The sequence below is a fragment of the Pagrus major genome, chromosome 19 (assembly GCF_040436345.1).
Source record: "Pagrus major chromosome 19, Pma_NU_1.0".
NCBI lineage: Eukaryota > Metazoa > Chordata > Actinopteri > Spariformes > Sparidae > Pagrus > Pagrus major.
The window spans coordinates 28,768,444-28,788,946 of record NC_133233.1 but is presented as its reverse complement, the minus strand read 5'-3'; the positions used below and the strand labels follow the sequence as shown (position 1 = coordinate 28,788,946).

Here is a 20,503-nt window from a genome sequence, read left to right as displayed (position 1 = left end):
CACTACAATATGGTGAACGTGCTGCAGGTGACGGTGTGTTACCTCTTTAAACACCTGCTCTTAATTATTGTGGGTTTTTTGTTCATTACTGTACAACTACTACCTGCTGTTTAATGGATGCAGCTCGTCCATAACTCTGAGGATTGATTTCCTGCAGATGTGTGTGTCGCTGGCCCTCTACAGGACTCTAACTTTGTCACCATAAACATTATGAATCATCAGCACAGATGTTCCCTTCAGTCCAGTTGCTGTGGCCCTTGATTTGGACTTTCTCCAGCTCCTCTCCGACACATCAAAGCTTCGCCTCATTTTGACTATATTTGCATTTTGCTGCCAATTAAAGCCGAGGTCGGGTTTGTTTACATCTGCTGTGCTGACTTCAGTTTCCTCAGCCTGAGTGTGACATTAAACACCAAATAAAGCTTAAATCCCAGGAAAGCTTCGTAAATTTGTCTTTATGCAGTGAGAGGGAGGTCAGGGACATGAAATATTCATTCAGAAATAAATAGAAATACTGCCGTTGTTGCATGCGCACCAACGACGTGCACACAAAATGTCTGCAATGAGAAAATTTTGAAACTAGTTAAAAATTGCAAGTCAGTCATGTTTTATTCAGTATTTTGGGTATTTTCTAACATCATTTGTTAACCTGTTCTTGTATTTTGTCCTCGTTTTTCTCCATTATGAGCCTTCACTCGTTCTTATTATCTGCTTTTCTGATATTTTCTTTTGACGGGTAAACATTTTTTAATTTGAAAATCTGCCACATCACAAAATGTTGATGCTGAACGTATCAGCACAATGTTCCATGATTTAATTTGCTTCCTCTTAATATCTGCAGCATGATTTAACTTTTCTATGGTTCTGTTGGGATACTCACAGCACTTTCTTCAGATTCAAGAAACTCAAGTAGAAGTTCAGACACTTGTGTAAAAACAGAGTCTGGTAAAAGTAGAAGCACTGATTCAGCTTCTTTACTCCAGTAAAAGTAATTGAGTACAGACCCCGCAAATGTACTCCAGAAGTCTCCAGAAGCCCCGAAATCCCAAACCGATCTGAAAAGACGTTATTGACCCTCAACACACGTGCAACACTTTTATCTTCACAGCTACAGTGAAGATTTCATCTTAATGAAGGGTGTAAATAACGTCTTTTCAAATCAGTTTGTGATCTCAGGGCTTCTGCAGACTTGGATAACAGCAGAGGAGCTGCATGGAGACATTTTATGGTTTTTTGGTTGTTTTGTGGACTTCACCTGACTTTACATCATCATGGAGGGAGGAGATGATGACTGAATTTTACTTTTTGGGGCGAACTGTTCCTTTATGTAAAGAATTTAACTCAAAGGGAAATGTAGAGGACAGAGCACGGATCAATATGATGTTCAACACAGTGAAACACCACAACATCACACACACACACACACACACACACACGCCTGATCACCTACCTCAGTCTGTGGAGCGAACGGTGCAGAAGAGTTTGTTGATCCGGACTGGAGGACTGGAACAGAGACGGCGGATGGCTGGGTGGATGTATGGATGGAGGGTCAGGCGGATGGATGGACGGGTCACGGCCTGATGTGTCCCAGACGGATTCTTCCGCAGGTCTGAACACGGGAGGAAGCGATCGATGGGGGGGACGTCGGGGGCCTTGATCCACCAGGCAGAAAGAAGACAGAAAACTCAATCTGCAGCTCACAGCGGAGAGAAACAAGCAGCTCACATCAAACAGACTCCTGTCGACACGACCCGGACCGTCTGGAACGAGTTCTCACTTCTTCCACTGAGTGTTTGAGGGCCGACAGAACTTTAACCCTCCAGCGGCACCATCACGAACATGACATGTTTAAGTTCACTGACAACCTGCAGAATCCCCCTGTACAGAAACAGCTTATAAACGATTGTAGCAGCAAACATGACAGGACATTTGTGTCAGGTAGCTGTGGCTGCTTTCCATTACATCTTTTTCAAATGTAAGATTTCACTTTCATTCCAGTTCTTCTTCTTTATCAACAACTATCAGGAAAAGCTTCATTTCAGATCCTGAGAGAAATCCTGCCAAGATGTCTCTATCTCAGAAAACACACAGCTGTTTTCTCAGTACGTCTCTGATAGTGAAGAAGCAGAAGTGACATTGGATTGAGACTGGATAAAAAGCATTTAGGGGCCCGGTGTGAACGGTGACACTGACAGCAGCGTCTGTTGATGTGGAGGAAACTGACTGAAAGCTCCGATTAGACGGAGAGACTTCGTCCAGTCAGCTGGGACTGAAGGAAATCCTCCTTTATTGATCTGACGCTCCTGCAGAGCCGTCAGTCATCAGTCAGCTGCCTCTGCAGGGACACACACACACACACACACACACACACACACACACACACTCCCTGATAGGATGAAGCACAGCACAGTTGCATATTCTGTTTGATAAATACCGACAGTGATGAGAGGATTTGTTGGGGGATCTCCAGAGTTGATTGGACGAGTGAAAAGCAGGTGTGTCCCTCACGTTGTGACTCAAATAATCTTAATTGATTAACCAGTTGACCGAAATTAACCGGCAACTAATTAAATTACTGATTAATCGTTTAAGTTATTTTTTAAGCTGCAGTGCCAAACATTTATCTGATTCTAGCTCAGTTTACCATAAAAAAAAATCTGCATTTTTATAAAATGCAGATTTGTTTTGATGCTAAACTGATAAATGTATCTCAGTCTAGTTTTTCCAGGTCTTAGGGAGAAAAACTACATATGTGAAAATAGTTCAAAAGCCTTTTGTGGCTCCAGAGGAAGCTGCATGTAATTACTAGAGAGGCTGCTTATAGTCATTTCACACAATTCCACGTGCACAATAATGAGGACAGCTGCTTTACTCCAAACTATTTTATCAAACAAACCTGAACTGAGTGTGTGACCTTTTGGTTGTGTAGAAGAACACAGATCAGTTTCTGACTGATCCTGTCGGTGTGTCGGGAGATTGAAATCATCAGTGAGGGTAAGCTGCTTTGTTTAAGGACGGGAACATTCATCAGACGAGCACAGATCAACAAAGAGCAAACATTTATGGGTAAATGGAGAGAGCCGGCAGTGCCTGATACCTTTAACAAGACAGTCTGGACTGATGCACAAAGAACATCAGGCAGGTTTTGTCCAACATGTTCTGTTTAGTTTCTTTCCTGCATCATTACCTCAGTTAAGAAGGTTGTCATTTTGTTTGTGGGTTTAGAGCTCGAATTGTACGGGATTACAAAGGATATTTTGGGGTTTTGGGCAAATAAAATAAGCATTTTGAAAATCTTAATTTGAGCTTTGGGCAACTGACTTTTATAGACAAAGCAATTAATCAATTAATCTACAATATGATGCGATTAATCAGCTGTTTGGGAATCAGAATCAGTATTTGGGGAGAATGAAGTTGGTGAAAAATGACCTCACTTCACTTTCACTGTGTGCTTCAAACGATCCTCACAAAGACAGATGTACAACACGACACACACACACTAAACACTGCCTCATTGGACCAGAACGACAGACATGACAATCAATGTTATCAACTGAGTTTTTACCAGCACACACACACACACACACACACACACGCAGCAGTACCATTGACCTTTACACTAAAAGACAGCAGGACATCAACAAACAGGATGTGTCTCTGACCTTTCACACATCTACCGCTAAAGAGCATACTGTATACACACACACACACACACACACACACACACACACACACACAAACATCCCAACATCAGGCTCTCTGATGTCAGCTGATTTGAGCGTGTGTGTGTGTGTGTGTGTGTGGTCCTCTCTAACAAGACAAATCTCCACTCGGGACAGAAATGTCAACTCCTCTGTTTTCCCATCATGTTTCACTCTGACATCACTTCCTCCCAGCTGACTCAAACTGACCCAGAGGTCAAAGGTCAGACCCCACCAGTGAGAATAGAAACTGTCCTTCAGCTCGACACTTGAGGCTTTAATCCTTCAGTCAGGAAAACTTCAGGAAACAGTGAAAGATGTCCGACATGTTTGCCTGGAGTTTAAATATTTGACACACAGTCCAAGAGAAGAGTACAAGAGAAAAGCAGTGAATCATTACAATAAAGAAGCTGAAACCAGTGAATGATTCTTATTTTTGTTTGGTCATTGATTTTAATTGATTAATCAATTATAACAATTGTTGCTGATTAATTTTCTGTTGGTTGACTAATTGTTTCTGTATGACAACTGTAATAGTCAGGGCACAAATCCAATCCACCAGATCAACACTGACGCTTTGAGTAGATACGATAACCGATAATTACCTGACTCTCATGGCTGATACCGATGAAATAACGGATAATAGAAAACAACATTATGCTTTTTTTATGCACACAGTGTAAGAAAGGCTCAGACGTAGTGAGCAAAGATGGTTTACTTGATATTCCAGCTGCGATCAGACTTTTCACCCGTGTTATGTCCTCTCCACCTACTGTGTGGAAATGCTGCACTTGTTAAGTCAACTATAGTCGGCTATAATTTCTTTATCTGCTGATAACCGATAATGTAAACTTTCCATTTTTGGGCTGTTTGTTATGTATCGTGCATCCCTACTGTTGGTACTTCGAACACAATGAGATTTCTGATCAATAATCATCAGTAATGTGGATATAATGACTACGTGGGTAAATACAAGTATTAGAACAAGTAGAACAGTCTGGTAAGTTCAGACAAGACGTCCCTTCACTGTAATGCAGCCTTTAAAACAAGGAAAAGATGCTGCCTAACCCAAAATCCAACACTATCGTCTCATATCATATCACAGTGTAACAATATAATATTGGAGCTATAGCTGTGCTGTTTGGACCAATTTAATCTTTAATATGCTATAAAACTTCAAAGCTGTTGAGAACACGTGGTTTCAAGAGGTTCAGTGTGATGTTAGTGATCCTGACATGAGGGAAGAGATCAGCTGACTGTTACCTGTTGGATAACCTGACAGAGAGGTCACACACTGTCACCACACACTGTCACCACACACATGCACACAGTGACACCACCAACACGTTCCTGCACGATAACTCACAGGCACCTTAAGGATTTCTCTCAGGTGTCATTAGCTGCGTTTCTGTCTCTGGTTCAACTCTTCATCACACTTAAAACAAGCTGACTTGATATCTGCACTTCTGTCAGAGTGTTTGTAGCAGAGCAGCTAACATGCTGACCCATAACAAGGACTATTTAACCGGGAAATGAAGCGCAGTGTGACCCGGCACGGTGCCGGTTTGTGTTGTGAGGTGAGCCGCTATAAGCTCACAGCACCGTTCATTCATTAAAACCCATCAGTCGTGTATTAACGCGCACTTTACAGCAGGTTAAAATGAGCGAGGCTAACTCACCTTCTGCACACACCAGCGCTGAGCTGCCGTTCAGGCGGCGGTGACGTGCCTGTTCGTCAGCTGGAGAAAAAATCCCGTTCAAAATTCAAAAACTAATTTTTATGGTGATCTTTTCAGACAGAAGCATCTATAAATGTGAAAGTGGCTTTAAATAAATGAACACCGGAGGAGAAACTGTGACAGGAAACACGTGTTTCTGCTCAGGCACTCTTTGGACGCCCGTCATTAAGGGTCCTCAGGCTCAGTCGGTCAGAGCAGCGCTAGTAGCAGCATCATGGCGGCGTCCACACGAGCTCAGGTGATTTCTCTCTACAAAATGATGCTGACAGAGAGCAAGAAGTTCCCCTCGTACAACTACAGGTAAGAGACGACCTCTGGCTGGTCTGAACGGTCCCGCTGGCCGGTTTGAACTGACTGTCAACGGCTGGAAAGATGCTAATTTAGCGGCTAACATGTGTGTTTACATCAGCCAGGCTGTCAGTTCAGTGTCATCACTGTTACCCAACTGTGACTAAACAAAACGCAACATCTGCTCAGAGTCCCGCACTGAGTCCCGCACTGAGAGTCCCGCACGAGTCACAGCGGTTCACAGGGCGCGTTCAGGTGGTCACACAGGTGGAGTTAATCATACTGTGTCGGTTTGTTGTGGTTATTAGTTTTAATCTGGTCTTTAACGGTGTTGGTGAGCATTTAAAGGAGCATTCCGGTGATTTTCACGTACTTGTTTTTGCGGGGTTTTTTTCTATTTCTACACATCTGGAAAACAGTTGACCAGTTTTCTAGTCATGGAAAAATAGAAAAATCTTGAGTTGTCCTGGAACATTAGATAAACTACACCATACAGCCTGGTATTAGTAGTATCCTGTTTATTATTATAAAAACATAGATCTTTCTTAAAATAAAACCAGTGAGTTGTTCGCTTTAAGGGTCTTATTTTTTCTTTAATATATCTACTGTTGCTCTTGATGAAAACAAAACTCCCAGCAGCCCTGGACACTGTGATTCACAAGAGAAAAAGGCATTGTGGCTATAAATTGGTTGATTAAGGGACGTGTCAGTGTGTGGATGTGCTCCCTGTCTGCTGCACCAGTTAGATCGTCACTGAAAGAGTCCTGGAAAAGGATCTGTAGAAAAGAGTAGGAACTCTGTCCCAAACATGGTTTAAACTGTCTGTAAGCCCATTAAGTACTTAATTACTCTGGCTGCAGACTCCACAGGGACTTGAGGGATGTCTGTGATTACCCACAGCAGCATGTTGTCTGTCCTAAGTTTTCCCCGAGCTATGTGGCTACAGCTAAAGATTAATCCAATATTCATGAATCTCCTGAGTAATATTTGTTTCCGTTCAATCAAAGAATCAGAAAATAATTCAAATAAACTGACGTCTTCAAACTTCTTGTTTTGCCAGAAAGACAAAAAAAAAAATACTGAGTTTCATATCACACGATACAAAAAAGCAACATATCCTCACATTTTAAAGGCCGACTGTGCCATGTTTGGAATTTAAGTAAAAAATCATTTAAATGAGCACTCAACAAATGATTTGCTCTAAATTGCACAAACTGAATAAAGGTTTGACAGATCACAGATAGCTGTAAGTTAGTGATTAACAGCACACTGATGGTGGCTGAGAGGAGGCTGATCAACAGGAGTGAAGATGAATCCACTTTCAATCTGATGAGACTCCAGGTGTTTATTCCTCCAGAAGGTCTGGATCTGCACCGACTCTCCTCCAGAGCTGTCTTCCTGTTAGCCCGACTGTTTTTGCAGTCACTTGTATTAGCCTCAGACAGTTAGCATGTGGCTAGTTTGTTCAGCAGTAAACTGAAAGCAGGAAAACCAAACAAATCAGCAATCCTAAAGCATCTGTAGTAAAAACTCCAGATGTTGCTCCAACAACGGCGTTTGTGAGGAGATAAAACATGTCAGTACTTCTTTAGTCTCTGACAGCTGCTGGCCACACAGTGAAGCTCCCACTGTGGATGAGACCTGGTTCTGTCTTGTGTGTTCAGTAAAGCTCCTCTAATTAATATCTTTATATTAATTATGTATCAAATGATGACTCATAATCTTCCCGCAGAGAGTTATTATCAGCAGACTCTACAGTTCCCCTCCTCTCTGAGCATTTCCAGGTCTGTTTTACCTCCTGCAGCTTTTCTGTCTGCCTCAGTCTCAGTCTCCTCATCTCGTCTTCATAAGGTGATGATTTATCAGTGTTGTGTTCACAGATTGTGGCCAAAACATCTACTGATGCAGATTTAACAAATTGAAAAACTAATTGATTGGTTAGCGTAAAAACTTCAGCTCTTGTGTAGTTATAGAAGGAAAGCTGGGAAGTGTGTTTGACGTCATGGTAACTATTTCTGTCTGTCCCTCCAAGAAATGATATTACATGATGTTACATCATGTTTTATTTTACCACTCCTGTGGAGACACACTGAGTGAACCCTGCAGCACACTGCTCACTTGAGTAAGGTTACTCATTGGGTAACTTTTAATACAAACGTGAATGTGATCTTGAATGAGCTTTGGTTTCTTCTGCAGCAGACGCTGTTGATGTTTCACTTTCACTTTGGTCCTCAGTGTGTATGAGGCTAACATAATATACTGTTTAAGTGCTCTGTGGCTGTGAAGGTTTCAGAAGACGCAACCAAAAAAACAACTTTACATTTGAAATTGTTTATTATTATTATTTCACTGTGAACCCACCGACATCATACATATCAGACAAAAATGAAAATACATACATACATAAGAAAAAACAACACAACTACAAATAATCACAAACCGATAACTGTCCAGGCAGTGCTCGATAACAAGCGACTGCAGAATCCAAAGTATACACTGAACGATTTTAGCCCATTTTTGACCTGATTTTTGAGCCACACGACTCATTTTAGAGTCGGGCCGACATTTCCTTGCAAGTAACAGAAGTTTCCCGAACAGTTTGAACTCAGTCTTGTTAACATCGAGAAGAAATGGAGATGGATGAACATTTATTCTTTTATTCTGTGAGAGAATGAGGTTAATTTCTTCTGACAGCAAGTCCTCACACTGGAGACGCACCTTTATCTTCTTTCTTTAATAAATGACTTAAAATGAAAAATAGCGCAGATTTATTTTCTGTTGATCGACTAGTCGACTCGTCACTGCAGCGACAGTTGAGTTGATGCTGAAACAGTTTCAGGGAGTTTGTGGAGGATCTATGTTGAGCTCTTGTTGAATTGTATTAAACTGAGAGGTATTTTGTCTCACTAGATGAACTGACTGAGCGAATGAGCGTTGTATCTTGGAGGCTGCCCTCGCTGTGAGCAGATGTGGGTGTTAGCAGCAGTGTGTTGGACACAGAGGTCGCAGGGTTTCTGAGCAAAGCTGCTGTTATAAATTCAGCTCTGGTTCAGAGTCCGTGGCCCAGTTTGTAGATGGCCACTGACCTGATTTGTGTGCAGGCGTCCTGCTGCTCGGGTCCCATCAGGATTCACTGTGTTCTGCCTAACTGACTGTGACACGCTCTGCATTTATTCTGGACATCAGTCCGACCTGCTGCTGCTGCTGCTGCTGCTGAGGAGGCTAATACAGTTTGAGAAGCTTCAGACTGTTATTGGATTAATATTGGATTTAATCTGCTCAAGTCGCTTCTGTTTATTTTTGAAATCATGTCTCAAAGTTGGTTTATATTGAGCTGCATTGTCAGTTTATTATCGGTGCAGTGAGGCTGATTTATCTTCCACTTCATTTCCTTTGTCTTCTATAATTGTATTCAGTTTCCTCGACAACTGCAGGACCAACACAATATTTTATTTATGTTATTTACCTTTTCACGTGTGTGTGCGCGCGTTTCATTTTGTTGTCAGTTTTCATTACGGTCGCGCTTGTTTCCGAGCAGAGATCAGGTGAAGTGAGGATCAGGTTGTCAGCAGCGGGTACAAACAGGCCTACATGCTGACAGATTCAGTGTTTTTGTGTTTTTAGCTGAGCTCAACCGGAGAATAATTCAGTTCAAACATTAATGGTGCTGTTTTGTCCCATTGTTCTCTGGTGATGGGATAAAATATTGATTCGTCAGTGTATCGTATCGCTTCCTCTTGCAATACAATTGACACTGACGCCAAATATCAATATTTTTATCAAAACATGAACAGACTCCTGACGGTTCAACTCACTACTTCATGACTCCTTCTGTAAACTTTATTTACTGAGCCATGTTTGTGTCTTTGTTTGTCTTGGAATATTTCAAGTATATTGTGATATTATCGTAACCATGGGCAACGTGTCGTTAATCACATCGTGAGTTATTCTGTGATTCCCTCCCTTGTTGTTCTCCATGAAGCTTGCAGGATGTGATTTTATTCAACCTGCTTTACGTGATGAGCTCTGCACCAGACTCCATTTAAAAAAATAAATAAATAAATAAATAAATTTTAAAAAAGTATTTTAAAAAAGCCTTTTGAATGCTGCATCGCTTGTCAACAACCGGTAACTATAGCTACCACTATAGCAGGTGAACCAGCTTTAAAAGTGATGTATTTTCTTTTTGAATTAACAAAATTTGGTGGATCTAATTCATGCCGATGTGAAGAGCAGCTCATGCGGTTTTCAAAAAGTTACTGATAATAATTGTTGCTAAGTCTACATTAGCATGTAAGCAAAGGAACTTTAAAGTGTTGAATTTGTGAATGGAGTTTGGTGTGACAGCAGATAACATTTCTTATTGTGAAATCAACTTTTCCTGAATGTTGCAGAAAGCATTTTAAAATCCAATCAGTATTTTTATCTATCAAACATGAAGCTCAACATACTTAATCTAAACTGTCCATGCATCGTTGAGCTGGACGCCGCGGCCCACAATGCACCAGGTCAGCTGCACCTGCACCTTATTGCTTTCTGTTCTCTACAGCAATCTGTGACCTTTTGTCCCTTCATATCCGTCGGTGTGTTTGTGCTCACATTCAGCAGGCACTCTTTAAAATTGAACATTATGGGATGTATATGAGAAGCCTCTGGGCTCTCATGACATATCCTCCCACAGCTGCGACCATTTGGGCTTTTAAAACTGCTTTTATCGCCACAAAGTCTGTATTAGAGGCTGAAACGCTCCGTTCTCAACCCATACATCTCAGCTATGTTTGCTCATCTTCATCTTCTCCCCCCATTTTATTCATCTTCAGTCCTGTGAAGTGTGTGTGTGTGTGTGTGTGTGTGTGTGTGTGTGTGTGTGTGTGTGTGTGTGTGTGTGTGTGTGTGTGTGTGTGTGTGTGTGTGTGTGTGTGTGTGTGGTTGGGGTGAGGTTGGGACAGCGTCTTCAACTGTCAGAACACACAGCCCTCCACACGGACATCAGAGAGCCGGCGCTCCCTGCTAGCCTTCATGCGGACCGCCGCTGTGTTGAATTATTGAGCGGCCAGATGAGAGATGGCCTCCTCCCGCTGCTGGTCCAAATAAAATAAATTCCAGAGACGGGCAGCTGGTTCGGTCCACCGCCTCGCAGACCTCATGTGTGGAGAGTCGGTCCTGGCAGAGAAAACACACATCTGAAAATGAAAGGATCAGAACTTCCACAACGAGTTTTCTGTGGACTTTGTAGTCCATTAAAACTGCAACCACCTCGTCTAATTTATGTGTTGTGCTGCTGGTGCACTGGTGGCAGACGCTGCCTCAAAGAGCCAACAGTCAGTCGATTAATCACATTTTCAATCAAAAGAAAATGAGTTAATTGATTAATTGTTTTTTTTAAGCGTCTTAAATGTGACGATTTGTAGCTTTTCGTTGTCATTCAGTAAATGAAGAGTTTTGGCTTGTTGACTGTTGGTCCAAGAAACTGAACCTAAAGAGTGGTTATGAGTGGTGAACGCGACAACACGGGTTAATTTAAAGAACTTTCTGCTTATCAATATGTATATCTTTGATTTTAGGACACAAGACTGGAGTTTAAAGCCTCGTCCACACTCATACGATTATTTTGCAAAACAAACATTTCCTGTACGTTTTGGCCTCTCGTCCGAACACAAGCGAGGTCGTAGGTCGCCTTCTTAAGTGACTCTGTGGACAGGTAAGTCGGAGCGTTTGGAGAAACGATGACTTCACGCCTCAGTTCGCTCCACCTCGTCATCCATTCACACAAATGAATCACCTTTTCTTTCAGTTTCTCTGAAACACCTCCGGCGGTGAGCCTCAGGAAATATGAGTCAAATAACTGTAAATAAATGAACAAGTAGCTGCTACTGTTAATGTTAAGGCTGCATCCAAATCTCCACCCTCTGGACACCAGACTGAGCCCTGGTGGACTTCAGTCTTACATACCGCGACGTGTTCACTGTCATCACATCAAGTCTGCGAGTTACTTCCCTCTATAACCTTACCTTCTACACGTTTCTGTATCATGATGTGGTTAAATTTTATTTCTGGCCAACACAATTCAAGTAACGTAAGTTGTAAGTAAGTAATTGTTTTACACATTCATAATAAATTCCGTCACTCCTGTATCGCAATGAATTGTGGATAATTAAATCACTGCACCCCAAGCGGACTCTCTGGATGTCTGCAGAAAGTCCTGGATAGTCCTGGACTGGATAGATTGTGGGTTTGGACAGCCCTCAAGACTCACAGACCTCCCTGCAAAGTCCGCAAGTCTGCAAGTGTGGTGAACCTCTGTCACGACTGCCGAAGGGGAAAAGTTCACTGCACATGCTCAGAATGTTCTTCTGTTATTTAATGTGATTTAGACTTTATCACCACCGACTGGCCTGGTGTGCAAGTTCCAGCATTTGTAATAGTTTTTGGCGTCTCTTGTGTACGGAGATATTTTGTAAAACGAAGGTGTGGACAGGATTTTATTTTGTTTATTAGAGGGTAAAAATATCCGCTGAGAAGAATATCAGAATAAATGTGGACAAGGCACAAGTGTCTGTCCTTGTCTGTCCTTCACATATCTCGAGAAGTGTTCATCCGAACTACTTCACACTTGGCAGCTTTGTTGCTGAGGACTGGAGGAAGTGAAGTGTTGAAGTCTGGACACGCGATATGTTCAATAATAATACAGTTTGGATAAACGGCGAACACCACTCCATGCAGCAGCAGGGGCGTGGCTTCAGCGCTCTGCAGACTGAAGCTCGACTCTCACATGATCTCATGGGGAAGTAGATGTAAACAAATTGAAGATTGCTGCAGTGTGAGGGTTAAACAAGTCGGGATGATTGGGGAGACGCCGTCAACGCAGGTTTTTATTCTTCAGAAAGAACTGGAGGAGAGATTTTAACTTTCTGTCGACAGTAGCATGCTAGCTAACATTAGCCTCTACAGCTAGATAGTTTACCAATGTTTGGCAGCACCGTCAGCTGCTCAGGGATGCCTCTCATTGGTTGTTGCAGTCATAGTGTACGGATGTAATCATCCAGATCTTCCATCGTTTATATCAAACATGTTTGAGCATGTGAGCGGTTCAGGAGCTTCAGACTGGATCTGTGAACGCCTCACATTACCAGATAATCTGAGCTGAGCAGCGTGTTTTGAACAGGCGCTGCACCAGTTATAAGAACGATTTGTCAAAACGGAGAGTTTGAATCCTGCTGTGGGCTTCCCCTCGTCAGCCTCAGTTTGTGGTGTGCCGGTGTACTTGTTGGATTGTTGTGGAATGACCTGAATATGCCAGACGTTGCTGCAGGCTGTATTTTGAAGTCTGAGTACAATAACAGCTGATGCAGGCGCTCGCAGCACTTCCTGGGAGGAAAGGTGGGAGAGTTTGGCCGAATTTGGAGAGCTTTGTTAGTGAGACAGAGAGAGAGAGAGAGAGAAATAAACAGGAGTGAGGTGAAACAGGAAAATCAGATCAGTGCAGCAGCTAATGGTAACAGGAAGCACAGCGTAAACACTGAAATGTAATTTAAACATAAATCGAGCCAGTTTGGGGTTATTAACATACACAGTGTATCATTTCAGCACAGGGAGATGTCGAGTACAGAGAAGGAGAAAAATCAAACGGATGCAGATGTTGAGCTTTTAGGGAGGATTTATTGGAGAATGGAAACGTAGATGGATAAAACTCCACATTGAGATATAGAGAAATAAATGTACGTAAAACAACTTTCTTAATTCTTCTCAATCAAAAGTATTATTATATAAGCCAAACTACAAAAACTAAACTAAAACATAAAATAAACACGGACAACTCATCCAAGTCAACCTGCCTCCAGTCGGGTCACAAGTCTTTTACTTTCTGTTGAATCATGTTGCAAGTCATCAGAACGTTGACTTGAGTCCACATCTGCAGATGACACTGAGGTTTACTCGCCAAACAGTGAGTGTTAATTTGCACCACAGGAAACAGACATGAAGTATAATTAAAGGCTGATCTTTGGTTTTAATCAATTGATATCGTATCGTTCAGATGAGGATTGATTTGAATCAGAAAATGGATGTTTTGCCCTCCTCTGTGTTCACTGTATCTCACAGCTCTGCCTCAAAAAGACGTTTTTTTAAAAACCAGGGGAAAAAAGCCGTGCTGAGCTTCAACCTGTCAGGTGTGTTAGAGACAGACGGAGAGGGAAAGATGGAGGAAGGGTGGATGGAAGAGGAAGAAGCAGACTGTCAGAAGTAGGTCATTTCTCAGCGTAGGAACAACAACAAAAACCACAGCAAGTCACAAACTGATTCAGTGTTTTTGTCTTTCATGTGAAGCTGAGTCAAACTGTCTCTCACCTCGTCTCTCTCTTGTTCTGGTTTGTCATCGATGTCTCTCCATCTGTCTCTCTCTCCTCTGTGTCCTCCTTATGTCTTCCCTTGTCTTCATTAAAAATAACTCTCCCCGGTGGATTCAGTCACACAGTGTCGTCATCTGAGTGAGTGTGTGTGTGTGTGTGTGTGTGTGTGTGTGTAGTGAAAAGCTGTCAGCAATACGACTAAAGCGATGGTGGAAATGTCCTCCTCCTCACCTCCTCCTCTTCTCACCTCCTCCTCCTCGTCCTCCTCCTTCTCCTCCTTCTCATCTTCCAGAGATCACACAAGAGAATTCCCTCTGAAGTTTAAGTGACGAGACACACAGTTAAATCATTCACGCACTTTAAAAGATAACAATTCACACACAGCAGCTCAGCGTACAGTAAATAATCTCCATGCTATCTGCTGCTGACGATAATCAATAGAAAGAATAGCCATGCCTTGATCACGGCAGATGTTTCGACCTGTCGGAGCAGAGGAAGTGCAGGTGTGTGATCGAGGACATTAAAGGAGCTCTGCAGGAATTTCACTTCCATAAAGTTTGAGGGCTTGTGGGAGTCAAAGATCAGTCAGTCAAAGTTACAGATGAGAGATATCCTCACTTTTAGTCTCACGTCAAACTCTGAGAAGACAAGATCCCAGACTTCATGATAAGTAAAGATCCGTATCGTTATCTGATTTTTATCGATACAACACTTTTAGATACTCTTTCTGATGCCGCTCTCCTTAATCTGATGAAAAATAAGAAGACATGACATGAAAAGTTCTGAATGGACTCAAGTTAATTTGCTTTTTTTTGCAGGAATAAGTTATAAGGACTTGTGAAAACAACCATGAGCAATCCAAAATGAGTCTGGTTGTCAGGAACGAAGTTCAAGGCTACTTCACAATCAGCTAAACCAACTAGACTAAACCTTTCACAGGACACTCGAACACATCCTCACACCTAATTGACTCAGTAGGTCGGTCGCCAGTGACTCACATAATGACACGACCATCGCAGCATACAACGCTGTACACTCGCTGATTGTTTAGGTTCAGGAGGTTCACTCCTGCGTCACTTCTTGTGTCACTTCCTGTCCAGACTGGACACGCAGCCGGCCGTCATCTCCTCCCTCCCTGTTGATCAGTTCCAGCACTTTCTGATCTCTTTGTTGTTCTGTCTTTTGTTGTGCTCGTTAGTGGCGCTGCTCATTACGCTGGCTCCATTAGCTGAGGGCTGCGTATGAATCAGTTTGATGGAGGAGCCTGAAGGCCTCGTCTTCGGCCCCGCTGAGCTTCAGACTGAGGAGGACGAACGATAAAGAGACGGACGTCTGAATGACAAACTGTCAGCAGCTTTTGTCTCCTTCGTCCTCATTTTCTCTTTCGTTCTAAAGACTCTGAATCGCTCTTCCTTCTCCTTGACTTCTTTTATTAGCGCTTTTCTCCATCTTTGATTCCTGTCTTTGTTTACACCCGCCTGGTTTTACTCTTCACTTCATCACTTCATCCTTTACTGCACCCCATCTTTACTTCCTTCATCGCTTCCTTCCATCCTTGACTTTTTTTCCTCCTGTCTGTCCTCATTAGGTTCTTACTTCCTTTCATCCTTTCATCCTTTCATCATTCAGTGTTCATTTTCAGTGATATTGTTATTAAATTTGAACTTTGACTATATGATGTGGACCCATTGTGTTTTCCAGCTAATAGGGGCAGTTGCAGGGCTGCACAGCTTGGGAGAAAGAAAATAATTTAACTTTTCAAAAGAGCCCAAAACCATGTCTGTACTCAACAACGGCATGAATTTACTTTGAGCGAGACTGGGAGAGACGTTTAGGATCATTTTACATAATGTTCCAGGAGTAAGAACAGGACAAAACCTTCTCTCTCCTTCCTTCTTTAGTTCTTCCATCCTCACCTTCCTCCATTCATCCACTGTCGTTCCCTCCGTCTCACCTTCAGAGGGATTTAAGCCTGTTTCCTCGTCACTCCTCCGTCATGTCCTTGTGACGCTCCCTGTATTTAACCACAGCATGTAAATCAGATCCATCACACTTTTATTGGTTCTGTCTTAAATCCTAAATGAGCTTGCGACACAAAGACAGACGGGGAAGATGAATGGCTTCGCCAGGCAGCGCTGTAACTTCCCAAGGTCGATGTTGTAGTTTCCCCACATCAGAGGAGCTGCCAGCTGTAATGAGGCCCGAGTGTTATCGAGAAAAAGAGCAGAAAATTAAACCAATAATCATTTTCTCTTCAGCAGCTCCTGTCAGGAAATACTTCAGTGTTTCCAATTTGTCTGTTTTGATTTGCTTCCTGATGATTTATTATTCTGGACTCTGGTCATCGTGGCCTCAAGCTGAAACAAAAGCTGAAAATAGTGAGTTTGTCCGGCGCTGTCTGGATTTGAGGTTACTGAGGTCCAACTTGGCAAACACCCACGTTTGGACAGTACAGCAGCTGCTGGTGTAGAAAAATAATTCACTCTGCACTTTACAAAAATCTATTTATGAGGGAGTCACGCTCATGTTCACGTTAGTTCAACAAATCTCAAGGTTGCATGTTTGATTAAAAGTTTCCTTGAAGGGAGTAAGAGATGATGTCATGTGGTATTGTGTTGGGAAGATGTAGAAAGTGTTGAGTTGTTGACACGTACTGATTACTAATTACTAATTCCAGGAAATATTTGAGATACAATTCAACACATGCGGGAGAATGAATATTTATTGTGCTGAAAAGAAGCAATTTGTTTTTTAATAGAAGTGAAAATGCGCTTAGAAACTCAACTCAGCTCAAACACAATACATTTTACCTCAGTAAGCCTCCAAGGCTTTTATTCAAATCATAATTGGTCGATTTATGGATCTGTAATATAAAACACCACCTCTTATTAGTCTTTCTAGTCGAGCCTGTTAAAGTTATATTGATTCAGAAAGCTCTAAAACAGAACAGCCAACATGAGACATCAGTCAGTTTAAACCTTCAATAAACGTTCTTTACTAAATTGCGAGTTCAACTAATATATATTCAGTTGAGTCTCTTTGGAGACGGTAAAACAGAGTTGCAGCATTCTGCTAAACCACTGAAGTAGCTGAAAAAACAACCAAGAAAACATCAGATGTCTCCACACAGCTCGTCTGCTGGAATCAGTCTGCAGAAGCCCCGAGATCACAAACTGATCCGAGGAGATGATATTTACAAGATGAAATCTTCATTGTAGCTGCGAAGCTAAAAGCGTTAGCATTCACGCCGTCTGAAGTAGGTGCACCAGCCCCCATTTTTAGGTACGAGCTTGTTTGTTTTGTCCGGGCCGGTCCCAGTCCTGTGCAGAATTACCCTGTTCTGTTCACGTCCTGATTTCCTGCATGCATTCACTGACGGTTCATGTGCTGTCAGAATTATCAGAACAACATTTTTCCGACTGGGAAATTTCACTTGGATGACGTCATATGATGCTGAAACACGGCTGGCGACAGTTGATGGTGAACTGTTACCAAAGTCATGTTTTGTATCGTCACTGTATCGTTTCCTTTGCTTAAACACTGGAACCAGCTGTCAACGTGTTGTTTCAACGCTCTGAGCGATAAAATGCAAAACGACTTCCCTTTGGCGTCTATGTTGTTCCCACATTCGGCACATGAACACACGGTACTACGACTTCCCAACTCGGAAAGAAGAAGCACCGAGGAGCACGTGAACGCAGCACAATCCTGCGTGGAAGAATCATAAAAAATGCGATTTCAGCTATATTTCTGATTATTGTGGACGTCGTCGTACAAACCAGAGTCGGTTCCGATGAGTATATCGGTGGTTATAGTGAAGATAATTTCCCTGTTGAACTCCTGAGAGTAACTCCAGATCTGAACATCATGAAGATGTGATGAAGTTTCAGAGAGAAGACAAAGTTATTCACTTTGAACAAGAATCTCAAAGAACATCACAGACACACACACACACACGTCATCGAAGTACTCATATATAGATACACACACACACACACTCTCTCCATTGACCATTGGGTTATTGATCGCCGGTTGTTCTGCAGCTCTTGCTTTATGTTCATGTTTCCTGGTGCGAAGCTGCAGGAAATCAAACAGCGCTGGTCAGAGGAGCGTAGCGTGGAGTCCTGCTGACCTGCAGCTCAGCTGATTCATCTCTAAAGTAACGTCAGCAGGAAACACGTCTGAGTGTTTCTGTTATTGTTTTATATTTCACTTAAAGACATGAAGGACCCAAGAAGATTGTGGACATAAAATCTCCCATGGTGCATTTTGTTTGCATCCAATCACAGAGCTTCACATTCTCTTAAAGCCGACGATGATGTTCAGAAGTGATGCCGCCGTGTTTGTTCACAAGTTCCACGACAAATTCACGAAAAACTCTGATTCACGTCTCTGATTGTCTTCTTTGCCATAGCAACACAGGCTGAGGCTCATGGGTATTGTAGTATTTTGAGCTCCCCAATGGAAAAAACACGTTTCTTAAAGTAAACTGGAAGATATTGTTTAAGGAAAGTTAGTCACCCGAGCTTCTGTAACATGTTGAATCCCTTAAACCTGCACTAAAGATATAGTTTGGAAGTTTTCTGTATCAAAATGTGTAAAACCGACTGGACCTTTGTTCTTCATGTTGTTGAGTTGTGTTCTCACATCATCTCAAACGTTTCCAACAAAGTTAAAGCAGAGAAATCCTCCAGTGTCCTCGAGGTGACGCTGAGTTTTATCTGGTCGTCTGTGGCTGTAACTTCAGGAGAGAGTCAGAGAGAGAGGAAGGAAGTCTGAGAGCGAGACCAAACACAACGAGAAGAAAACTTTAACACATCAGAGAGTTGAGGTGAAGCTCTGAGTGAAGTCAGCACTCAGCAGAGACTCTGGTTCTGGTTCTGGTTCTCTGTCTCCTCTCTGTAACGTTACCTTCATGAAGTAAAGTCCATTTCCCCTCCAGCTCCAGTCAGCAGTCAACATTACAGAACAGAACCACCCGACAATGGAGGTCACCTCCGGATCACTGCTGCAGTCAGGCTGATAAACAGGAGTGAAGATAAATCCACAAGTTCAAAAGTAACTCTGAGCTCTCCTCCCGTCGGTGAACGGCTCCGGATCAGAACCTGATGAGACTCCAGGTGTTTATTCCTCCAGCAGGTCTGGATCTGTCCTCCCCACACAACACTCGCCAAACCTATTTTTTATTTTCTATTTTTCAGACCCATAGAGGCGGAAATACATATTGTGCATTTTTACATCAATGAGTCGTCGGGTTGACAGTGTCTCCACCTCAGCTCTCGCTGTGTGTTTCATGTTGCTGCCTTGAGGTTTTATTTTTATCTCATCTGTGCTAATTTGTCTCTTTTTCTGTCTTGTCTCATTTTGTTTTTTCCCATCCCACCTCTGATGATGTCAGGTTTCTGTGTTTGTTTGTTTGCTTGTTGTTTGCTTTCATAAACCCCTCAGAGAGTTTAGTGTCTCGACTGCACATATTTGATATTTTTATTGTCTTCTGTCTCCTTTTCTTTATCGCACGTTACTCTTTGCGAATGAAACTGAAGTGTGTGTGTGTGTGTGTGTGTGTGTGTGTTTATTGCAGGACCTATGCACTGCGGCGGGTGCGTGATGCCTTCAGGGCCAACACGACAGTAGAGGATCCAAAAATGGTGGCAAGACTGATGGCGGAGGGACAACAAACACTGGCACTGATGCAGAGACAGGTGAGACACACACACACACACACACACACACACACACACACACGACTCTCCCTCCGGTTAACCAGGTTGACTAGTATGCAGATGAACACCTGTTTACTGACTGACCACCTGTCGTACACACACACACACACACACACACACACACACTCACCAACACAAGACACACTCCCTCATTACCGTGGCAACTCCGGGCTAATCACCTCACTGCTGGTCACTTTGTTCCCATAATGCATCAGCAGTCTCTTGGCCATTCCCAACAGGGGATTGTCAGTCCCTCTGTCTGCCTCTTTCTTACCGCCTTTCATCTCCACACACACACACTCACACACACACACACACACACACACACACACACACTGCTGTCCATCAGACCTTTTAGTGCGTTTATATTTTTCCATTTTAGCAAACAAACCGTCTGACTGACAGTCAACTCTGAACATTTTATTTGAGTTTGCAGGAGTCGAAACTTTAATGATCAGATTTGCATACTGACGTCTGCAGGCAGGAGACAGTCACATCATAGAGGGAAGAATTATCATATTTAGACAGCACGTTTCACAAAGAACAGATAAATATATTTGGGCTCTTCGAATGGGAAACGTTGAGTAGATCAAAAAACAAAGATGAAATAAAATAGAAAAGAAATTGATTCAATTTAAATTAAATTATAGTTCTTAAATCAGCAGTAAAAACAAAGTGGAGCTGAGGCTGAACGTCTCCAGTTC

The 20,503-nt window shown here is 42.5% G+C and overlaps 2 protein-coding genes across 2 annotated transcripts in view; one reads left to right on the top strand and one right to left on the bottom strand.

Moving 5' to 3' along the window:
• The window catches only part of fars2 (phenylalanyl-tRNA synthetase 2, mitochondrial), an 82,687-nt gene extending 77,219 nt beyond the window's left edge, over positions 1-5,468 (bottom strand). The window contains exons 1-2 of the mRNA XM_073487861.1: positions 5,381-5,468; positions 1,451-1,652 (exon numbers count right to left, since the gene is read on the bottom strand). The gene's annotated coding sequence lies outside the window, so the exon portion shown is untranslated. The remainder of the gene's footprint in view (positions 1-1,450; positions 1,653-5,380) is intronic.
• Positions 5,469-5,554: 86 nt separating this feature from the next.
• lyrm4 (LYR motif containing 4) overlaps positions 5,555-20,503 on the top strand; it is a 41,763-nt gene continuing 26,814 nt past the window's right edge. Inside the window, exons 1-2 of the mRNA XM_073487862.1 lie at positions 5,555-5,740; positions 19,658-19,778. Coding sequence (XP_073343963.1) covers positions 5,655-5,740; positions 19,658-19,778 — 207 coding nt within the window. The 5' untranslated portion in view covers positions 5,555-5,654. The remainder of the gene's footprint in view (positions 5,741-19,657; positions 19,779-20,503) is intronic.